A 19170-nucleotide genomic window follows, 5' to 3' on the forward strand; every position below is an offset into this window, starting at 1 on the left:
GTGACGATCGCGCAGGGCGGCGTCCTGCCCAACATCCAGGCCGTGTTGCTGCCCAAGAAGACGGAGAGCCACCATAAGGCGAAGGGCAAGTGAGGCCCCTGCTCGCGCCGGCCCGCGTCTCCGTGATATAACCCCCGCGAGTTCCCAAAAAGGCTCTTTTCAGAGCCACCCACTGAATCAGATAAAGAGTTGTGTCACTGTAGCCGGTCTTGGTGGCCTTTCCTGGCCCTGCCCCAAAAGTAAGAGTGTCGTCCTCTGCTTCCTTGCCCATTCTGCCCGTGGTCCCCCTGGTAGTTAGTGTCTGTTGTCGCTCTTCGGTTCGTGCCCTGCCTCGGCGGAGCGGATACGCGGTTCTCGCTGACTGTCTGTCCCAAGCATTCAGCCCCTATCTGCCCACATTCCTGTCATACACAACACTGTCCCTCACTCAGCGCCCACCTGCCTGACCCTTCCCAGGACTGAGACTCGACTAGGACGTCTAGGCCAGTCTAGACATAAGTCGCACTCAGCCGCGCTCTCGCCCGGTCCTTGGGGAATGTCTAGGAGGAGGAGGTGTCGCGCGAGGACTGGACGCGGCCGGCTCTAGGGATCATGGGGGGCTGGGGCTGGGGCTGGGGCTGGGCGGTGCTGAACACACACTAGCTTAGTTCTGCCCTGGGACTTTGGATGGACGGCCGGCGGGCGGGGGCGCGAGCTCCTCTTGGGCAGAGCCGGGCCCGCCCTCTACGGGCAGCTGCCGGACGTGGCTCCACCCTCGCAGAGCGTTGGCAAGTGGGCCGAGCGCGGGGCTGGACGTGGGGGGCGGGTGGGGGCGGGTCAGGTGGCGTGGCGGGCCCGAGCCAATGGGCAAGGTCGGGGCCGGTGACGCCCCGGCCAATGGCGCGGCAGCGCGGGAGTTTCAAGTCGCTGTCTCCGCCCCGCCGCGGGGAAGACTGCGCCTATAAAGGCGGCCGGCTCGGGCCGGTATCAGGTCCCCGAGTGCTCCTCGTCTGGGTGTCTTCCGTCTCCGCCATGGCCCGTACGAAGCAGACCGCCCGCAAGTCCACCGGCGGCAAGGCCCCGCGCAAGCAGCTGGCCACCAAGGCCGCCCGCAAGAGCGCCCCGGCCACGGGCGGCGTGAAGAAGCCGCACCGCTACCGGCCCGGCACCGTGGCGCTGCGCGAGATCCGGCGCTACCAGAAGTCGACCGAGCTGCTGATCCGCAAGCTGCCGTTCCAGCGCCTGGTGCGCGAGATCGCGCAGGACTTCAAGACGGACCTGCGCTTCCAGAGCTCGGCCGTCATGGCGCTGCAGGAGGCGAGCGAGGCCTACCTGGTGGGGCTGTTCGAGGACACCAACCTGTGCGCCATCCACGCCAAGCGCGTCACCATCATGCCCAAGGACATCCAGTTGGCCCGCCGCATCCGTGGGGAGCGCGCTTGAGCGCCCCGTCTTCCATCCGTCCCCCACAAAGGCTCTTTTCAGAGCCACCACAGCTTCCCCGGAAAGAGCTGTTAAGCTTTTTGTCTTTTAATTACATTTTTCCTATAGCTTTCCGCAGTGGCTGGTGCTTATTACCCACGGAGCCTCTTTCAAATGTTGCCTATAGTCGCTTAAGAATTTGCTAATTTCAGGCTCCTTTGCGAAGCGTGGTGACTAAAATATTTAGGTGCTCAACCTCTGCATGCCTCTAACATCAGTCTTCACTTTTTTCCTTTATATTTTTCCTTCTCTTCTAATGTAATTTGACGTAATGGAGCTTTTTCTTTTTTTAAAATGAGCATCTTTTATCTGCCTGCTATCAGGTGAGTTACTCTGTTCAGATTCAATTACTATGATGGTATGTAAGGCGTGTGTGTGTGTTAGAGGTACCACATAGTAAAAGGCTGACCTACAAACAACGTTCCTTTGGTTCCATTCTAATTGTCCTAATTATCCTTGTCCCGTCTCCATGTCTAACCAGCTTGAGTGGTGCACACACCAGTGTTTCAAACAGCTCTTGGCATTAGTGATATGTCAAATTCATCTTGTTTCCATACCATTCTACTACCATACAGCTTCCCAAACCTTTATTTCTTTCAGATTATCTACTTTACTGATAGACTACTTTCCTTTCCCCCTCATCAGTTAGAAGTCCCTTGTCCTTTGCTCAAAACTCACAAATCACCAAATACTTTACAAATGCTTTTGAGTTGTATAATGCTATTCATCTGTCCAGACTCTTCCCTTAGTTGATGCTCTCAACAACCCTAGTCTAAGATTACATGTTCAGGAAGGTTTCTCACTGTCACTAAGTAACAATCTAGAAGGAGAATCTTGAAAATCCATTTAAATTTTTAAAAATTTAGATTTATATGTATGAGTGCTTTTTGCACGTATGTATGTATGTATCATGGTGCCTGAGGAGACCAATAGAGGCTGATAGATCCCCTGGAACTGGAGTTATAGATGCTGTGTGGGTTCTGGGAATTGAAACCTGATCCTTACCAAAGATGCTATTTGCTGAGCCATCTTTTCAGCCACTTTAATTATTTTTTAATCCCAATAAAAATTTAGCACACAGCTAGTTTCTGGTTTTTTTGTTTGTTTGTTTGTTTGTTTGTTTTTTTTATTGCTTCCTAGGTTTAGATGTTCTCCCAGCAGAATAAATAGCAGCGTGCAACACCTGTGGGTAAAGTGTCTTCACATTCTGTCTCTTCTGTCCACAATAGCCTCCCCTTTGCAAATTCCCAGAATCCCTCATGCTTCAAGGTTTATCTTAAAGTCTTCCCTTTCCTTTCTTTGGGTTCCTCTCTTCTCCTGTACTCTACTCACCCTCAGCATGGGGCCAGCAATATTCATAGTATTAACATCCAAGCAGTGTCTGAGATACCACATTGGGCAGGAAATATTTACTGATGGACCTGATTTCCTGATCCATCTTTGCTTTATAGTGTGCTGTTGGGTTCAAGGAGCCAGATCTCTTGGAGTTTTTGAACTTACAGAGCACGAACAGCTCTGTGCTGGAGTTCTGGGAAGAACTTCTGAGGTCACAAATCAGGGGAGGAAGCAGTAAATGGCTCAGAAGCAATGCCTGAGAAGCCCAGGTGCTCTTTGACAGTGACCTCGCTTCTGACTTTAGCTTGCTTCTGGTAACAATAACTGTGAAGAGAATTCAGCAGGGGTACCCTCAATAGCATCCCACCCCCACCCCGTGAGCACCAGGGGGCTGGTGGCCAAGGAAAAGGCCCCTCTTTGTATCACTGAGGAGTCAGCTCTGCAGAGACATTTCTTTGGGATGTGGGTGGGAGCTCAGGATGGGACCTCCCCAAAGTATCAACAAATAAAATCAATCTAAAGAGTGGCAGAGAGGAGGGAAGGTGGACAGAAGGGATAAGAACCTCGTTGCTATGAATTGGGACATAAGGCTCATGGAGAGGCAGGACTCAACTCCAGACTCTTAACTGGGGAAGGCGCCACAGGAAAAGACAGGGATCCCAGTTTCTTTCACCTGAATAGAATTGTACCCACATAACTTGGGATAAGGATGTAGATAGTTACAATTTACACAACATGGGTAGAACATAATTGTTAGGTCCAAAGTTAACTCCCCAAAATGGCAAGTGCTGGTGACAGTGTCCTAAACAGAACTTTGGCCAGGTAAACAGGATTGTTGGTAGATAAACAGGCCTAAAAGTATATTTCTATTTGCTAGGAATCTCTTAATCTGTCAAGAGCCTCCCTTAATACACCCCAAAGGTCAGGTACCTCAGGCAATGGCATCTAGTTCCCAATCAATCCAGCTTGTATTAGCACAGAGACCCACCCCACTGAAAGTCATAAAATCTGCTTGGTTTTCCACCCTTTTGCTCTTTTCTCTGCCCCCCCCCCCCATGAGAGATAGTTTTGAAGTTTGGTCCCCAGTAAGCCTCTCTGGCCCAGGAGTGAGCCAGTATGGTGGTTTCATTGCATCGTGGTCACAATAACAGGTGCTAATGGTATCATTAGGACTAATAACAGCAGCATAGCCAACAGAAGCAATTCAAGTGAAGATGGAGTTACTTTGGTTTAAGAAGGGTAGCGGAAACCAGGCATGGTGATACACACACACCCTTAATCCTAGCACTCAGAAGACTTGGCAGGGGAATCTCTGAATTTGAGGCCAGCCTGATTTACATAGTGACTTCAAAGAATGCCAGGGCAACACAGACCCTGTCTCAAAAAAGGGGGGGGGGCAGGTGATACTGTGGGGGGATAGCAGAAGACTGGGAGGGGGAGCGGGGCTGATCGCATTGCAGTCAAGAGACAGCAGTTGGTGCTCAGCTTGCTTTTTTTTATTCCGTCTGGGACCCAGTGATGGTCCTGCCTACCTCCCCGCCTCACTTAAGCTTGTCTAGACACACACTCATGGAGAGGCAGCCTTAGAGGTGTGCCTCCCAGATGATTCCAAATCCAGTCAACTTGACAAGAAAGACTGTTAGACCTGAGAAAAACACATCTCCACGACTGTCTGAATAAGCAAGTGTTATTCACAAGGGGCTGACCAGACAACTGCCTCACCCTAAAACAGGGTTTCAGCGAACGGCCCCTCATTGGCTTTTGGGTTCCCTTTTATGGGGAAGGACTGGGGTTTATAGAAAACAGCTCTTGAGATAATTGGCTGTTAGCACCTGAACAGAGGCTCACAGCTGCCTGTGGGGTAGATAACTGGATAGAAAACAGCTGTCGGGATAATTAGCCAATTAGAGAGGAGGCAATAAAATAAATTCAAGTCTACATCATGTGGAAGGGGAGCCAGCAAGGGATCTGAGAAGACACAACTTCATAAGGCTAACGGGCAGTCACGTGTCACAGGCTCAGCAGCTGAGCAAGGCAAATGGGCCGGGCCAACATCACGGGGTTACAAGTTCAGGGTAGGTAGGCTTAGGAAGCAGAAACTTATTCAAGAAGATATGGAGACTTTAAACAATGTGGCTTCTTACCAATAATGTGGTTCCTGTTTTGTTTCACAGAACCACCACAAGTATTATTGTAAATCTTATTATAACTAGATCATGAAAAACAATGGTAACAAAATAATCGATGGAAAATTTGAAATATGCCAGTTTCTAGACAGGGGAGGACTGTTTTATTTTTGTTGAACATGTGCAGAAACTGTATGTGCCAATGAAGCCTGGGTCTCATGTTTTGCTTTTCTTTTGCATTGATTCATGGTTTCAGAAAACTGGACATGAAATATTACATGACTTACAGTATATCTTAGTGTGTTGGGGCCGGCCTGCGGCTCCCATGTCTGGGTTCGAGCCTGGGGGGCATCTTGGAGCTGAAAGAAAGGGAAACTAGGCGGAAGAGAGAGAGATGGAACCAAGACAGGATTCTGATCAAGGCTCAATGTTTAATGATAAAATCTGTGCTTATAAAGAGGGGAGCCCATCCCCAGTCACACCAAGTTTCTTGTGAAGTTGTCAGAACAGCCTTTTAGCAGGAACTCGCCAAATTCACAGTTAACTCCGGAAGATCTTGGTGTTAACTCCGGAAGATCTTGGAGAACCAGTTCGGCCTCAGGCAGGCAGCAGGCAGTGTCACATCAGAGGAAAGGGATGAGAAGCAGCACAGCAGGTGGCTCTGCCTCAGTGGCAAACGGTCTGAACCAGCCTGTCTAGGCTGAAGGAGGTTACATTAGTGCAACTTGGAATCAGCCATAACTGATTCCTGCTGACATAAAACTATAGCAAAATATTCATTCTATTACCTGGTAGATAGATAGATAGATAGATAGATAGATAGATAGATAGATAGATAGATAGATCTAAAATGGAAACAAATTGCACAAAGTGCTTATTTTCAATCCTAGTCTATTTCATGGAAGAGAAAATTTAAAACGACACTGCTTTCCATTTTCTAAGAGGAAGTTACCATGAGCTAATAGGTTACAACATCCCAGAGCTATAATTAAATTTCAGACTAAATACTTAAGAGTTTCACATGTGGTAATATGGTATAGTGGTTAAAGGTGCTTCCGCCAAGCCTGGTGACCTGAGTTCTATCCCTCAGCCCATGTGATGGAAAGAGAAAAACAACTCCAGCAAGCTGTCCTCTCACCTCCAGTCTTGCACTGGGTATAGCATGTATACACACACAGAAAATAAAAATGGTTTTTTTGTTTGTTTGTTTGTTTTTTGTTTTTCAAGACAGGGTTTCTCTGTGTAGCCCTGGCTGTCCTGGAACTCACTCTGTAGACCAGGCTGTAAAATTGTATTTTAAAAGAGTTTTTATTTTTAAGTTTTTTTAAAAATTAACAGAGAAAATCACTAAGAACACTGTAAAATCAGCCCGCATATAAGAACTTGTTACCGTTTCATTCAGTAGGATAAAAGGAGAAATTGTAACTGGTGACCAGGGCACAGTGTGTGGTAGAGGCAGTGCTAAGAGATGAACTCTCGGTAGGGCGGGTTCTTTAGGGTCCTGAATGCTAACTAGGGCTGGCTTTCTTCTGTCAATAGGATAAGAGAATTATGAACGATTCATTACAGAAAGTGCAAATTATAACAAACACACACAAGAAAGATATGCTCATATACACCTGACACCCTCTTCTGGCCTCCATAGGAACCTCCCACACCACCCTCAGAGACAGAAATAATATATTTAATCTTTAAAAAAAAAAAAAGATAAAACTAGAACGCAGACAAAGGCAAGTTAAACCAGTAACGGATATCACTTGAAGTTTGCAAAGTTGAATCATGTGCAGGGATGGCCAGGATGGAGGGTGTGTATGCTTGAGGCTGCCCTGGCAGCATGTAGACCTTGCCATCATGCAAGGCAGCCACTGGTGCTTAAGACAAGTTTACATCGATCCAGAAATTCTGTTCCTGGATATTTATTCAAAAGAAATTCTCATGCAAGTTTATCAGAAGGCATGGTAAGACACTGGAAACAATGTGGGCATTCCTCATCAGGAGGAAGGACATATATGTTAGGTTAAGGCCTAAGTAACTGTTGTCTGGATAGCCTGCCATTAAAAGGAAAATTTCTCATGTTTCTGGTGTTACAAGGAAACTTTCTAATACCAAGTTGATTACATATTCTGTTATGTTCTGTGCTCTTAGAAACCAGTCACTATAGAAGTCAGTAGAACTATTTGGAATAAGACTTCCATTTTGAGTGGTGGTCAAGTAAAGTTTAAGTTCCCAAAACCTCCCTGGGAGCTGACATCCTACCTGGCAGAAAGAGACATCTATGTGAGTAACTGACATCCCAGTTGGCGAGTTAAGACATGAGCGTTACAAGTCCTATCCTGGTAGACAAGACATAAATATTAGACAAGGGCAAGTCCCCTACCACAGTTGAATAACCCAATGGGAGGATACATATAGACAAAGACATATTCCTAAGGAAATCCATCTCTAGATCTGATTGACAGGATAACTTGGCACAGATGTAGATATCAGGCTTAAAAGTCTGTAGGACTTTAACTCAGTGTCATGGTTTAGTTTCTGAATCTGGACCCTGAGCCTGCTTGCTCAGTCCTGGGGTGTATGCTCAGTAAACTCTCCCTGTCTGACTGAGATCCATGTCTGTGTGGTTTTGGGGGTGGTTCCTGGAACCCAACAAAATATAGATACACTGTCTTCATTTGGGCTGCAATGATAAAATGTTTTGGTAATTTATAAACAGAAGTGCATTGTGGGTAGCTGTAGAGGCTCAGAAGAGCAGGAGCAAGCAGATTTGTGTCTGGTGAGGGTATTTGTCATGGATGGTGCTTTTAAAAGTCCTCAGCATGGAATGAGGGGTAAACAGTTGACTCACTAATCCCATCGATGAGGGATCCACTCTCATGACTTAACTGTCTCTGGTACTGGCTCTTATGCCAACTTGGCATAAGGCAGTCATCTCGGAAGAAGGGATCTTAATTGAGGAAATGCCTTCGTGAGACCAGCCTGTAGAGTGTTTTCTTTTTTTTTTTATTTATTTATTATATGTAAGTACACTGTAGCTGTCTTCAGACACTCCAGAAGAGAGAGTCAGATTTCGTTACAGATGGTTGTGAGCCACCATGTGGTTGCTGGGATTTGAACTCTGGACCTTCCGAAGAGCAGTCGGGTGCTCTAGAGTGTTTTCTTAATTGATGATTTGTTTGGAGGGCCCAACCAGTTGGAGGTAATGCTGTCCCTGGGCAGGTGGTCCTGGGATAAGGATGCAGCTGAGAAAGCCCTGGGGACTACCCAGTAAGCAGTACTCCTCTATGGCCTCTGCTTATGTGACTCCCTCCAGATGCCAGCCTTATTGGAGTCCCTGCCCTGACTTTCCTGGATGGTGGACTACAAGGATGAAATAAACCTTTTCCTTCCCAGCTTGCTTTCAGTCTTGGTGTTTTATTTATTATAGAACCCAACATAGAAATGCTAGGAGACCTTATAAAGCTCCCCCCACCACTATCATATTGGCTAATAAGTCTTAATATGCACATTTACCCAGGTATGTGGTGTGGGAAAGAGGATACTATGTTCAGAAAACGACACCTAAAAACAGAAGTAGACCTTAAAAACACAGTTCTGGGCCAAGTGAAGTGGTACCAACTTGTAATCCCAGTGCTCTGGAAACTAAAGCAAGAGGATTACAAATTCAAGGCCAGCTTGGACCATTCTGGAATTCTACCTTATCTAAAAAAAAAAAAAAAAAAAAAAAAAAAAAGAATGAAACTAATCTTTTAAAATCCGATTTTATTAATATAATTTATTATAATATACAGAGAGAAGACATTTTAAACATAAAATTGCCTTTTACAAGGGTGGGAGTTTAGGAACTAAGTGTAAAGAGAATAAACGAGTTGCTTAAGCAAATGAGAAATCAAGCTGTCCATGGAGATTAGTAAGCAGGCGGCGGTGTGAAGGGGCCCGAGGAGCTTCCGAGGTAGGAGGCCTAGTCTCAGGCTTCGGGACAATAGCAGATGAGGGTCTGGCGATGAGATCGATGAGCAGCCACAGCGACTGCTGCCTCAGGCTTGCCTGAACCTGGCAGAGGGAAAGGCTGTGGTGCGAACTTACGTTCTATTGCTGTGATGAAACACCATGACCAAAAGCAAGGCGGGAAAAACTTTTATTTCTTCTAGAACCCAGGGCCACCAGCCCAAGGATGTCATCACCCACAATGGGCTGGGCCTCCCACATAAATTACTAATTAAGAAAATACCCTACAGGCTTGCCTACAGCCTGATCTTATAGAGGCATCTCTTCTACTGAGGATCCCTCCTCTCTGAGGACTCTAGCTTGTGCCAAGTTAAAATAAAACTCACCTGCATGGGTAGAAACTGATCAAAACCAACTCTGAGCCTATGGCCTTTAATTGTTCAGGGCCTGGAAGATGGGCTGCAGGTGAGCTTCAGGCAGTGCTGGGGCAGAGAGGCTCAAGGACACAAGAATGGCCTTGCAGACATCTGTGCCACCTAAGTATCTGGTGACAGGAAACTAGTGAAGATGTTTACCCTAAAACCAAAGGGAAAACCAAAATGGAAAATAAACATCACTTCACCACTTTTTGCTTGCTCTCTCTCTCTCTCCCTCCCTCCCTCTCTTCCCCCCCCCTCTCTCTCTCCCTCTCTTCCCCTCTCTCTCCCTCTCTCTCTCCCTCCCTTTCTCTCTCTCTTTCTCTCTCTCTCCCTCTCCCTCCCTCCCTCTCCCTCTCTCCTTTCTCTCCAGACAGGGTTTCTTTGTGTAGCCTTGGCTGTTCTGGATCTTGCTGTGTAGACCAGGCTGGCTCAAACTCAGGTCTGCCCACCTCCTAGCCAAGTGCTGGGGTTAAAGGCATGAACCACCCCCCACCCCCCCCCACCTCCCAGCAATTTCACGTCCTCAGCTTGACTTTGCATAGATTTTAACTTGCTCTCTAAAGTATTCCTATTGGGAAGGAAAACACTTTCACCACACTAAAGATGAGGACATTTAAGTTTGACAAACTAGGATCCCCACGGCTGCTCTCAGCAGACTCTCAGCTTTATTATCTGGGGAAGGAGCTCATTCATGCACAGTGTAGGGAAATCAAACAACTCAGACAATCAAAAGCTGGGAAAACTTACACCCGTGAGTCATTGTTAGCTTTTTGTGACTATTCTTAGTAATTCTCTGTATATCCATACAAATGTGTACTAGTCTCTGTTTGTTTAAACTCTGGTCTTTTGGCTCAACTAGAAAAAAATTAATAGCTACCGTAAAGTAGAGGATTTCAAAAGAGGAGAACAATGACTCAAAGGTGGCTAGCTGGCTATTCATGAGGAAGCTGCAGCAAGTCAGAGGAGAGAGCCTAGAGAGGAGAAGTCAGACTTGTAACTGGTTTCCAGGAAATGTATGTGATTGGGGGGGCAGGAGAGCTCCCTGACGCCATTATATTAGAAGCAGAACCATAGAATAGACCCACAGTCCTTTGTACTTATCTCTAGTGGATGTTTTGAATTACTCTAGAGATGAAAGAGAAGTTAGAGTTTACCTCTTGGAGAATTTTCAGGGTTGGAAATGAAAAGGAAACTATTTTGCTAGCAAGCCCCTCCCCCCTCCAAAGTATGATTACATCTTACATTCTTCGTTGGTAATAGTGGCTGAGCAGGGTTCTATGGGCCTTCCTGTTACAGATAGCTGAGGTGATAAAGAAGAAATGTATTCGTGCAAAGGGAAGCCTGATTCTCTGGTTTGATCTTCACAGACTCAGCATAGCTTAAATGCTTCAGTCATGCCATAGCATGGTACTAGTGAGACTGACAAGATGTGGGCAAAGGTCACCATCAAGGTCATCCAAAGGAATCTCTCTGGAAAGATGTATAAAGGTGTCACCCAGCTGGGCTCTGTAGTGCACTGCCTTTAACCTCAGCAATCCAGAGTCAGTGCCAGGTGGATCTCTGTACGTTCAAGCCTGGTGTACCTACAGTTCCAGGACAGCCAGGAATATATACTGAGACCCTCTCCCAAAAGAAAAGGAAAGGAAAGAAAAGAAAAGGTATAATAATGGTTTAAAGGTAGGATATTGGAAAAACTTGGGAAGAAAAGAAAACATATTCATTGATTATTAAATTCAGTTCTGTGTTATAAAAAGCACAAAGGAAGATTTAATAAAACAAGCCTTGCCGGGCGTGGTGGTGCACGCCTTTAATCCCAGCACTTGGGAGACAGAGGCAGGCGGATTTCTGAGTTCAAGGCCAGCCTGGTCTACACAGTGAGTTCCAGGACAGCCAGGGCTACACAGAGAAACCCTGTCTTGGAAAAACAAAAACAAACAAAAAAAGAAGCCTTTACTTTTCTAATCCCTCCATCCTCTACATTCGCCTCAAATGCTTGGCAAATAAAGCAACCCTTTCCATCTTTTTACTTAAACCACAAATCGCTGGGCCACAAACCCAGGTTTTCCAAATCAGTCTCAGTAAGACTGCAGCAAGGCTCAGGTGCCCCGTGCTGACGGTGTAAGATCTCACTTCCATAACCACTGACTTCAGTCTGGAAATGTTCTCTGCTTCTTTTATTTGCTTAGTTCTCTTTAAACCTTTGTGAGCCAGTGTTTGAGAGCAGTTGAGCAAGATCAGATGTGTTTATCTGCAAGGCCCTTAGCAGTGAGAGTTACAGCATGACATGAACTGGAATAGCAAGCTGTTGGTGAGGTTGTAAAGGGAAGCCCATTTCTTTTTCAGCTCAAAGGGTCACAAATGCTGTCCTTGCAATTTCCCCTCAGTCCCTGCTTCTCGGTTACTGAATACCTAACTGGCTAGGATGGCAGGCACTCTGGATTTCCCAAAGACTGACACAAGCTCAATCCTTCTGCCCAAACTCCCCTAATTCCCCAAAACATACTGACTTCTGTAGTTTGAGATTCAGAAAAGTATCTAGATTCCTCATCGTATTCAGTATTTGGTACCTTTAACTGCCGAGCCTCCCCCCCCCCCTTCCCTCTCCCTCTCTCTATGTGTGTGTGTGTGTGTGTGTGTGTACAACATCTATTTCTTCTGGAGGTCAAGGTCAAGTCTTGATCCCTTCCTTTGACAGCATGTCTATTAAGCATTGTGCTTAAATCTACTTCACTCTATAGTAGTACTTAATGCTGTTGAGAGCCACCAAAAGTGAAGACCAATAAAATATAGTTCATTTTATTGAGGGGAAGGCCTACTATTTTTCCTCCAACCTACACATATCACCAAATTTTGCAAATAAAAACTAGAATGTGTTGGGGTCCAGGAGACGCCCACAAACCACATGAACACTGATCTCAGTCAAACAGGGATGGTTTATTGAATGCACACCCTAACACTGATCGATCAGGGCTATAGCTCAGAATTCGGGGTCTGAGGCCATGACCAGGAATATTTTTCTGTGTCAGCTTATAAAGGCTAAAACCACAAAAGTCACAATGAGCTCAAACACAGGTGCAGGATGTGTTGCCTGGTGGCGGCCCCGACTCGGGTCAGTTTATTCATAACTTTATGTTGCCCTTTAGTTTGATGGGTCCTTCAGGAAGCTTATAGTTGTGGAATTTCTTAATATTAACAAACCTTAAAACATACAGGATATAACGGGGTATGTGGTCAGCATGGCCCTGCTCTGAGTCCTTATTTTTCTGTGGCAGTGACTGGAAGACACATTACAGTAACAATATGAATAGCTGGTGGGTTACAGCTATACTAAGTCAGGAAGACCTCAAAAGAATGCAAAGGTAAAATACAAACAAACAACAAACCTGCACTCAAATTTAATTGAAAACTGTATTTAAGACGTAGCCTCACTCCTTCCCACCCCTAAACTCCTCCACAACTTCTCATCCTGAGCCAATCAGGTCAGTCTGCTCCTTTCCAGCGCATAGGCCCACTCCTCTGAGACCTCATTCCCCAAGCTGCCAAGCAGGGCTTGCTCCTCCCTACCCTACAGGCCTGAGAGAATCCTCCAGTCAACTTCCCCACCCATCAGGCAGGCTGTACCCTTTAGACTTTCCAGCTTCTCTGTGATCTGGAGGCTGGGAGCCCCCTCAGTAGGCACCTATCCCCTCTGCTTCACCCTGCTGCAGGATATTTGATCACACTGTGAACCCTGAGGCTGTGTTATGGTGTGGCTCAGACCTTCTTAGCACACACCTTTAATCCCTCTGGCTGGAATACAGACACACCCTTTACACACCTTTAATCTCAAACAATATAGGTAAAGTTAGTTTGTAGAAGGAAACACCAAGTTTGAAAGTCATGTGGCAGACAAAGTAGTGAATGAGAGAAAGATTTGACAGAATAGGATGTGCCCAGCTCTTACAGAGAGAAGAAAGGGAAGAGAAGTTACTTAAGGGGTGGGGTAGAGAGAGAGGAGACAGTTTTACTGGGATAATTGTATAGAGACAGGTTGCAGAAAGAGAGAACAAGCCAGAGAATGAGGAGGAGCCAGAGGACTGGAACAGACTGCCCAAGTTAGTACGAGGCAAAGCAGAGTGATCAGAGGCTGAGAGAATCCAGATTGAATCAGTCAGCTTGGAGAGGTGTTGGAGCCAGAACAGCTGAGTGGACCAGCCAGCCAAAGTTCAGAAAGAATTAGGAAGAGGTGAGCTTATTCAACAGCAAGTCTCAGACACTGAAAACATTCTAGGCCTTGATTAGATTGTATGGAAGCTAGAAGCTTCCAGGAGTAGATCTAGGTCAGCAGCCAGAGGCAGTAAGCCTCTCAAACCACAATTATATCAGAATAGAAATTACTTTTACATTACCTCAAAGGTCTCATGGATTCTCTGGGGATCTTATTTTCACTTGCTGCCAAGGCTCCTCTGCTCCTCTGAGATCTTCCATCTCCAAACTCAGACAAGGTTCGCTTCTTCATATGCCATCCCTCCTCAGGGATCTAGCGTAAGTTCTAGCTGCCCAGATAGGCCACCTGCCTAGACACCCAGCTCCCCTTGATCATCTGTCCCAAACCATTTGCTAACCAGAGCTTAGTCAACGTTTCTGCTGCCCAACCACCCACCTCAAAAGAAAGAATGATTAAAAGATATCAAGTTGGCACGGAGAGGAGATGGGGGTTGGTCTGAGGAGAAGTGGGTGGATATGGCCAAGACACATTGTGTGTGTGTATGTATGTGTGTATATATATATATATATATATATATATATATATATATATGCATGAAAAATTTAAAGAATAAAGAGTGGGGAAAAAAAGTTGAAGTGAAAACTTCTAGTTTTTTTTGGAAAGTTAGTTATGCCAAATGATGTTTTGAGGGAGCACACAGGTGAAAGGACGTCTTGCTAAAGCAAACACATGAAAGACTGTTTTCCTGAAGCAGACACAGGTGAAAGGATATTTGGATACAGGGAACACGTGAAAGAACGCTTGATGAAGGAGTATAAATGTGACCTCACAAACAGTGGAAGACAGGCACTGAGCATTGGTTTGGTTTGCTCCGCCTCAGTATTTTTCACTAAAGACACACACACACACACACACACACACACACACACACACACATTCGCCTTGTGAGACATTGAGAGAAACTCACCCACTCACTGCTCATGAGGTTCCTGGGCAGCTTGCCACTTCAGCAGCCTCACCTCAGGCCAGTTGGGGAGCCTGGTGGTTTCCTCAGGATTGAACTACAGTTGTCTGGTGTCTGCCTGCCTAGAGGACTGGTCTATAGCTGCTGAGTCTTATTTGGTGTTTGCTATGGGACTGAAGTTCAAGCTCGCCCCAAAGAACTATTGCTGAGCACTCCCCCGTATCCTAATAACTTTTCTCTTCCACTACCTCTGCTGGGTGGTCGCTAGAAGAGAGATTGAACCCTTATTAAAAGTAGGTTGCAAAAAATTATGCCTACAAAAAGTATCCCAATAATAAAGGAGATTCTCTCTCCCGTTCCCTTAAATTCTCCTGATGTAACGCATTGCCTTTAACCCAAATAAATGAACATTGGTACAATAGGAGAAACTCATTGCATTTCACCAATTTCCCTATTAAGGTCCCACTGGCTGAAAGAGCCAATCAGGATGTTGTTGCTTGGCTCACCAGGGACTCTAGTGTTCTCTAGTAAGTCAGTTTCCCCTCTTCCTTCATAAGCAAAGGCCGATGCCAGCTTCCGAACCTTGACTCTTCCCAGAGACAATTTCTGGTTGCCTCATATGGTCTTGTAAAACATTACCGTTGGGGAAGAGCACATTAAACACGGTCTGAGTTATGCTTCTTACAATTGCATATAGTTATCTAAAATGTATTTCCTTTAACCACAATAATTATAGGCGGATCAATACAACTATATTCCTATGGTGATCCTCACAGTATACCCGAGGTGATATACACTAAAATCCAACTTCTCTGATTGGAAGTTGGATTTTCATAAGTGATTGTGTAACGGAATGCAGCAGAGGCTGCACGTCATCTCACCTGAGTAAAAGGTTAATATGCAATAGCCAAAATAAAATAAAAACAAGCCCACAGCCAATAACATGTTCAACCCAAATCAGCGTGCTACAGAATATAGATGCATACATAGAGAATGGCTTACTGCGTTCTTGGCCATGTTGAGAATTTGCTTTTGCCTTATCAAAATTAAAATGTACCATCTGATCAATGGTACACACGTTTTGGCAAGTCTCTTTCTAAACAGGTCCCAACACACCACACACCTGAGTGACTTCTAAGATTTTCTTCCACTAAATAATATAGTGTGCCTCCACTCATTGTTCACGGTGTTTTTGTTTTGTGTTTGTTTGTTTGACTATACATTCTTTTCTTTTTGTTTTTAAGATTTTATTTTATGTATACGAATACACTGGTCCTCTCTTCAGTCACACCAAAAGAGGGCATCGGATCCTATTAGAAATGGTGAGCCACCATGTGGTTGCTGGGATTTGAACTCAGGACCTCTGGAAGAGTCAGTGCTGAGCCACCTCTCCAACCCTCATGAGGGTTTTTTGTTTGTTTGCTTGCTTTGTTTTGTTGTTTTGTTTGTGACAGGGTCTTGTGGTTCAGGCTTTCCCCCAAATCATGCATAAGTGGTCCTTGAACCTCTAACCCTTGTTTCCTCCCTGACTTGCTGGGATTATAGCTGTCACCACCTGGCTTGCCTCTGTTATGGGACATTAAAATGTCGTTGCAATTGCAGAGCTTCGATTCCAGTCCACTATTTCCTAGATCCTTGCCTAAACTGAGGAGTTTTGCGAGGACTTTTGGGGGTCCTGCTTGGTGTTTAATTGTAAAGACACCGGAGACATCTGGATACAATAAGGCTGTTGGCCTGTTTCCTGACAGTCCCTCAGCTAACCCATCTACCTAGCCCGACCGACTTCTTGCCACTGTGTCCCACCACGTTGTCTCTTTAAATCCCTGTTCCGTTCTTGTCCCTGCTTGTCTCCCGCCTGTCCTGCCCAAGCTTTTGCTGCCAGCTCTTTATTCTGCAGGAGGCCACACGCCTAACTTCCACTGAGCCAATCAGCAGCAGGACAACGCCCGGTCTCTCTTACGTAGCCTTTTGGCGCAGAGGGTTACGTGACCTCCACCTAGGCAGCTAGCTTTCTAACATGGCCTGAGAAAATCTTTTGGGAAGATGAGGAAGGATAGAAGGTGGGTTGTGGGGCCATAGAAACAATACCAAATATCCGGCCAAGCACAGCCACTCACTGGAAACAGGGACACACCCACATAGCCATTGCAACACCTAGTAGCGTTGAGTCACAAGGAAAACTAGCGCCTTTACCTTAGAGTCTAGACCCACGGTTATACTTGTGCGACCCAAGTCAGTGTCAGCTCTCCTGAGGAGACTGTGGTTGGCCCTAAAAAGGGCCGTTAGGGATGCGGGAGGGGTTTGAAGCGGCGGCGTCTAGCCTCCGAAGCCGTAGAGGGTGCGGCCCTGGCGCTTGAGAGCGTACACCACATCCATAGCGGTGACTGTCTTGCGCTTGGCGTGCTCGGTGTAGGTGACTGCGTCGCGGATGACGTTCTCCAGGAACACCTTCAGCACACCACGGGTCTCTTCGTAGATGAGGCCGGAGATGCGCTTGACACCGCCGCGCCGAGCCAGGCGGCGGATGGCGGGCTTGGTGATACCCTGGATATTGTCTCGCAAGACCTTGCGATGGCGCTTGGCGCCACCCTTGCCTAGACCCTTCCCACCCTTTCCTCTGCCAGACATGGCTAATGCAGTCTGAAACACCAGCTAGTGAGGAATTGGAGGTGGAGTGCCACTAATATATGAGAGGATCGGACCAGATTGAAAACTGAAAGCGCGCGGGCGGGAACCTTTCTAAATTATCCCGGCTCTGGATGTTGCGTCATCTTCCTGTTTTTCTTTTCTCTTCTCTGCCCTCTACCGGTTCCTTACAGTCTCAAGCCTTTATTTTTTTATTTTCGATTTTCTTAAATTATGGTGCCGAAGTCCCTCGGAGAATTCAGATTCCTCCAAATAAAACTTAGAGATGACACAGACTTTGGAAAGCACTGACGCTAAAAAGACAAAAGACCGGAGAAAGAGAAATTTAGAGATGAGGGGGGAGAGCGCTGCACTGAAGGGCCCGGAGCTCCTGTTAGATAAAAACCGCAGCAAAAGTTCCAATACCCAGCGTGACAATCGAAAGCAGCGGACCCAGGAATGTGTGTGGAAGAGAAAGGTCGCGGGCGTTTCTGCGTACAGTCGCCTGTTTCGTTGATATAGACACAGTATTCAGATCAAGCAGAAACTAGATCATAGGAAAACTGAGGATGCCGCCGATCCTTTTCACCGAGGTCAGTGGGTTTCCATGCTCTTCTACCCAAAGGCCCGCTGACAAGCCGAGGAGCCCGGGAATGCTGCTAAACTCGTTTCCACAAGTCCTTTGAGGCCCGCCCATTGTTTTCAGTTATCCCAAACTGTCTCTACTATGCAGTAGGCTAAAATTCACTTTTTTCAAGTGTGTGTCTGTTTCATACAGTCACGCTCTGGGAAATGAACTGGAGTCTGTACTTCTAGTATGTCTGTCGTTCCCAGGGCCGCCCATGGAAGAATCATGAGAAAGCATTCTGCATCAGAACCGTAGTGGGTTGGTTGGGGCTTGTTTTTAAAGTGATCTGATAGGCCTTGTTCTGACTGTTCCTTTATTCTAACATCTATATGTGCTCATGAATCACCACCACCACCACCACCACCTTTTTTCTATCCAGATTTTCTGGCTCCAGACATGTAGATAGATGTAGGTTTTGAGTCACCTTAGGCTGGGGGCTCAGACCCCCCTCTCAACTCAAATGTTTTAAACCTAAGACCTGTGAATTGTACATCTTAGAGGGAAGAGAGCTCCCTCCTACCCCAGTAACCTCGGGCAGTCATACAGGTCTCTTGATGGATAGATCCTGTTTGTGGACCAATGCATAGACATGCCTCCATGCCCAAACTAGCACCCTAGAATTCAGAGCCTCTCCATCCCGCAGGCACTGTTTTCTGATTCCCATGGCGACCCCTGGAAGCTGTGTTGCTTCACATCTCTGTATTGTGCGGACTTCTCCACATCCTTGACTATGTCCCTAATGGGATGTGATTTCTGTGTTTTCTTTCTTTTTAAGGTGAAGTGCAGTAGAGGCTCAATAATTGTTTATGGGTGGACAGTTCCTGCCTTTGCCTCTTTCCTTGTAAAATAAAACAACCATGTGCCAGGCTGACAGGGCTTTGGTACCAGGGCCTGAGGCAGACTCAGAGTCTACCATCTTTTCAGTTGAAGGGAATCAAGAATATTCTCCCACTTCAGACATGAGAATCATTTTGAGCAGAAGGGTTGAGATCTGTTTAAGAGTGGACCCTGCAAAAGATATCAACATTTTATCCTGTTTGCAGAAAATCCCCGGAGTGGGGAAGGGGATGGGAAGAGGATAGGGAAGGGGGTGTGGACAGGAGTGGGCAACAATAACGTTGTTCTCTTTTTCAGGGGTGAGACCTGAGACCACTCTTGAGTAGACACTGTCTCAGGACTATCCTGTCCCTGTCTATTCTCCTAAGGGCGATTTATTTTCCCAAAGTCATTTGACTTTCCCATAAGTGTCCCTTCTTCCATTCTCTTTCCCCTACTTTAGGTATGTGGACCCCAAATTCTAACCACCCCCTTTGAATTACTCAGTTTTTGAGAATTCCCATGTCTATGTTCAATACACATATTTAGAAGGAAACAACTGTTTGACCTATCTTTTCTTGTCAGATTCAATTCCAACAAAGAAATAGCCGGGCGTGGTGGCGCATGCCTTAATCCCAGCACTC

The 19170-nt window shown here is 46.2% G+C and overlaps 2 protein-coding genes across 2 annotated transcripts in view; one reads left to right on the plus strand and one right to left on the minus strand.

The window, feature by feature from the left end:
* Window positions 1-818: 818 nt before the first annotated feature.
* LOC110291881 overlaps window positions 819-19170 on the plus strand; it is a 22372-nt gene continuing 4020 nt past the window's right edge. The window contains exons 1-3 of the mRNA XM_029475542.1: window positions 819-1420; window positions 16871-16993; window positions 18754-18846. Of these exons, the coding sequence (XP_029331402.1) occupies window positions 877-1420; window positions 16871-16993; window positions 18754-18846 (760 nt within the window). The 5' untranslated portion in view covers window positions 819-876. The remainder of the gene's footprint in view (window positions 1421-16870; window positions 16994-18753; window positions 18847-19170) is intronic.
* LOC110291270 (histone H4) lies at window positions 16687-17121 on the minus strand. The gene has a single exon (XM_021158313.2). The coding sequence runs from the start codon at window positions 17083-17085 to the stop codon at window positions 16774-16776; it is 312 nt and encodes a 103-aa protein (XP_021013972.1). The 5' UTR covers window positions 17086-17121; the 3' UTR covers window positions 16687-16773.

The sequence above is a fragment of the Mus caroli genome, chromosome 3 (genome assembly GCF_900094665.2).
Source record: "Mus caroli chromosome 3, CAROLI_EIJ_v1.1, whole genome shotgun sequence".
NCBI classification, from domain to species: Eukaryota; Metazoa; Chordata; class Mammalia; order Rodentia; family Muridae; genus Mus; species Mus caroli.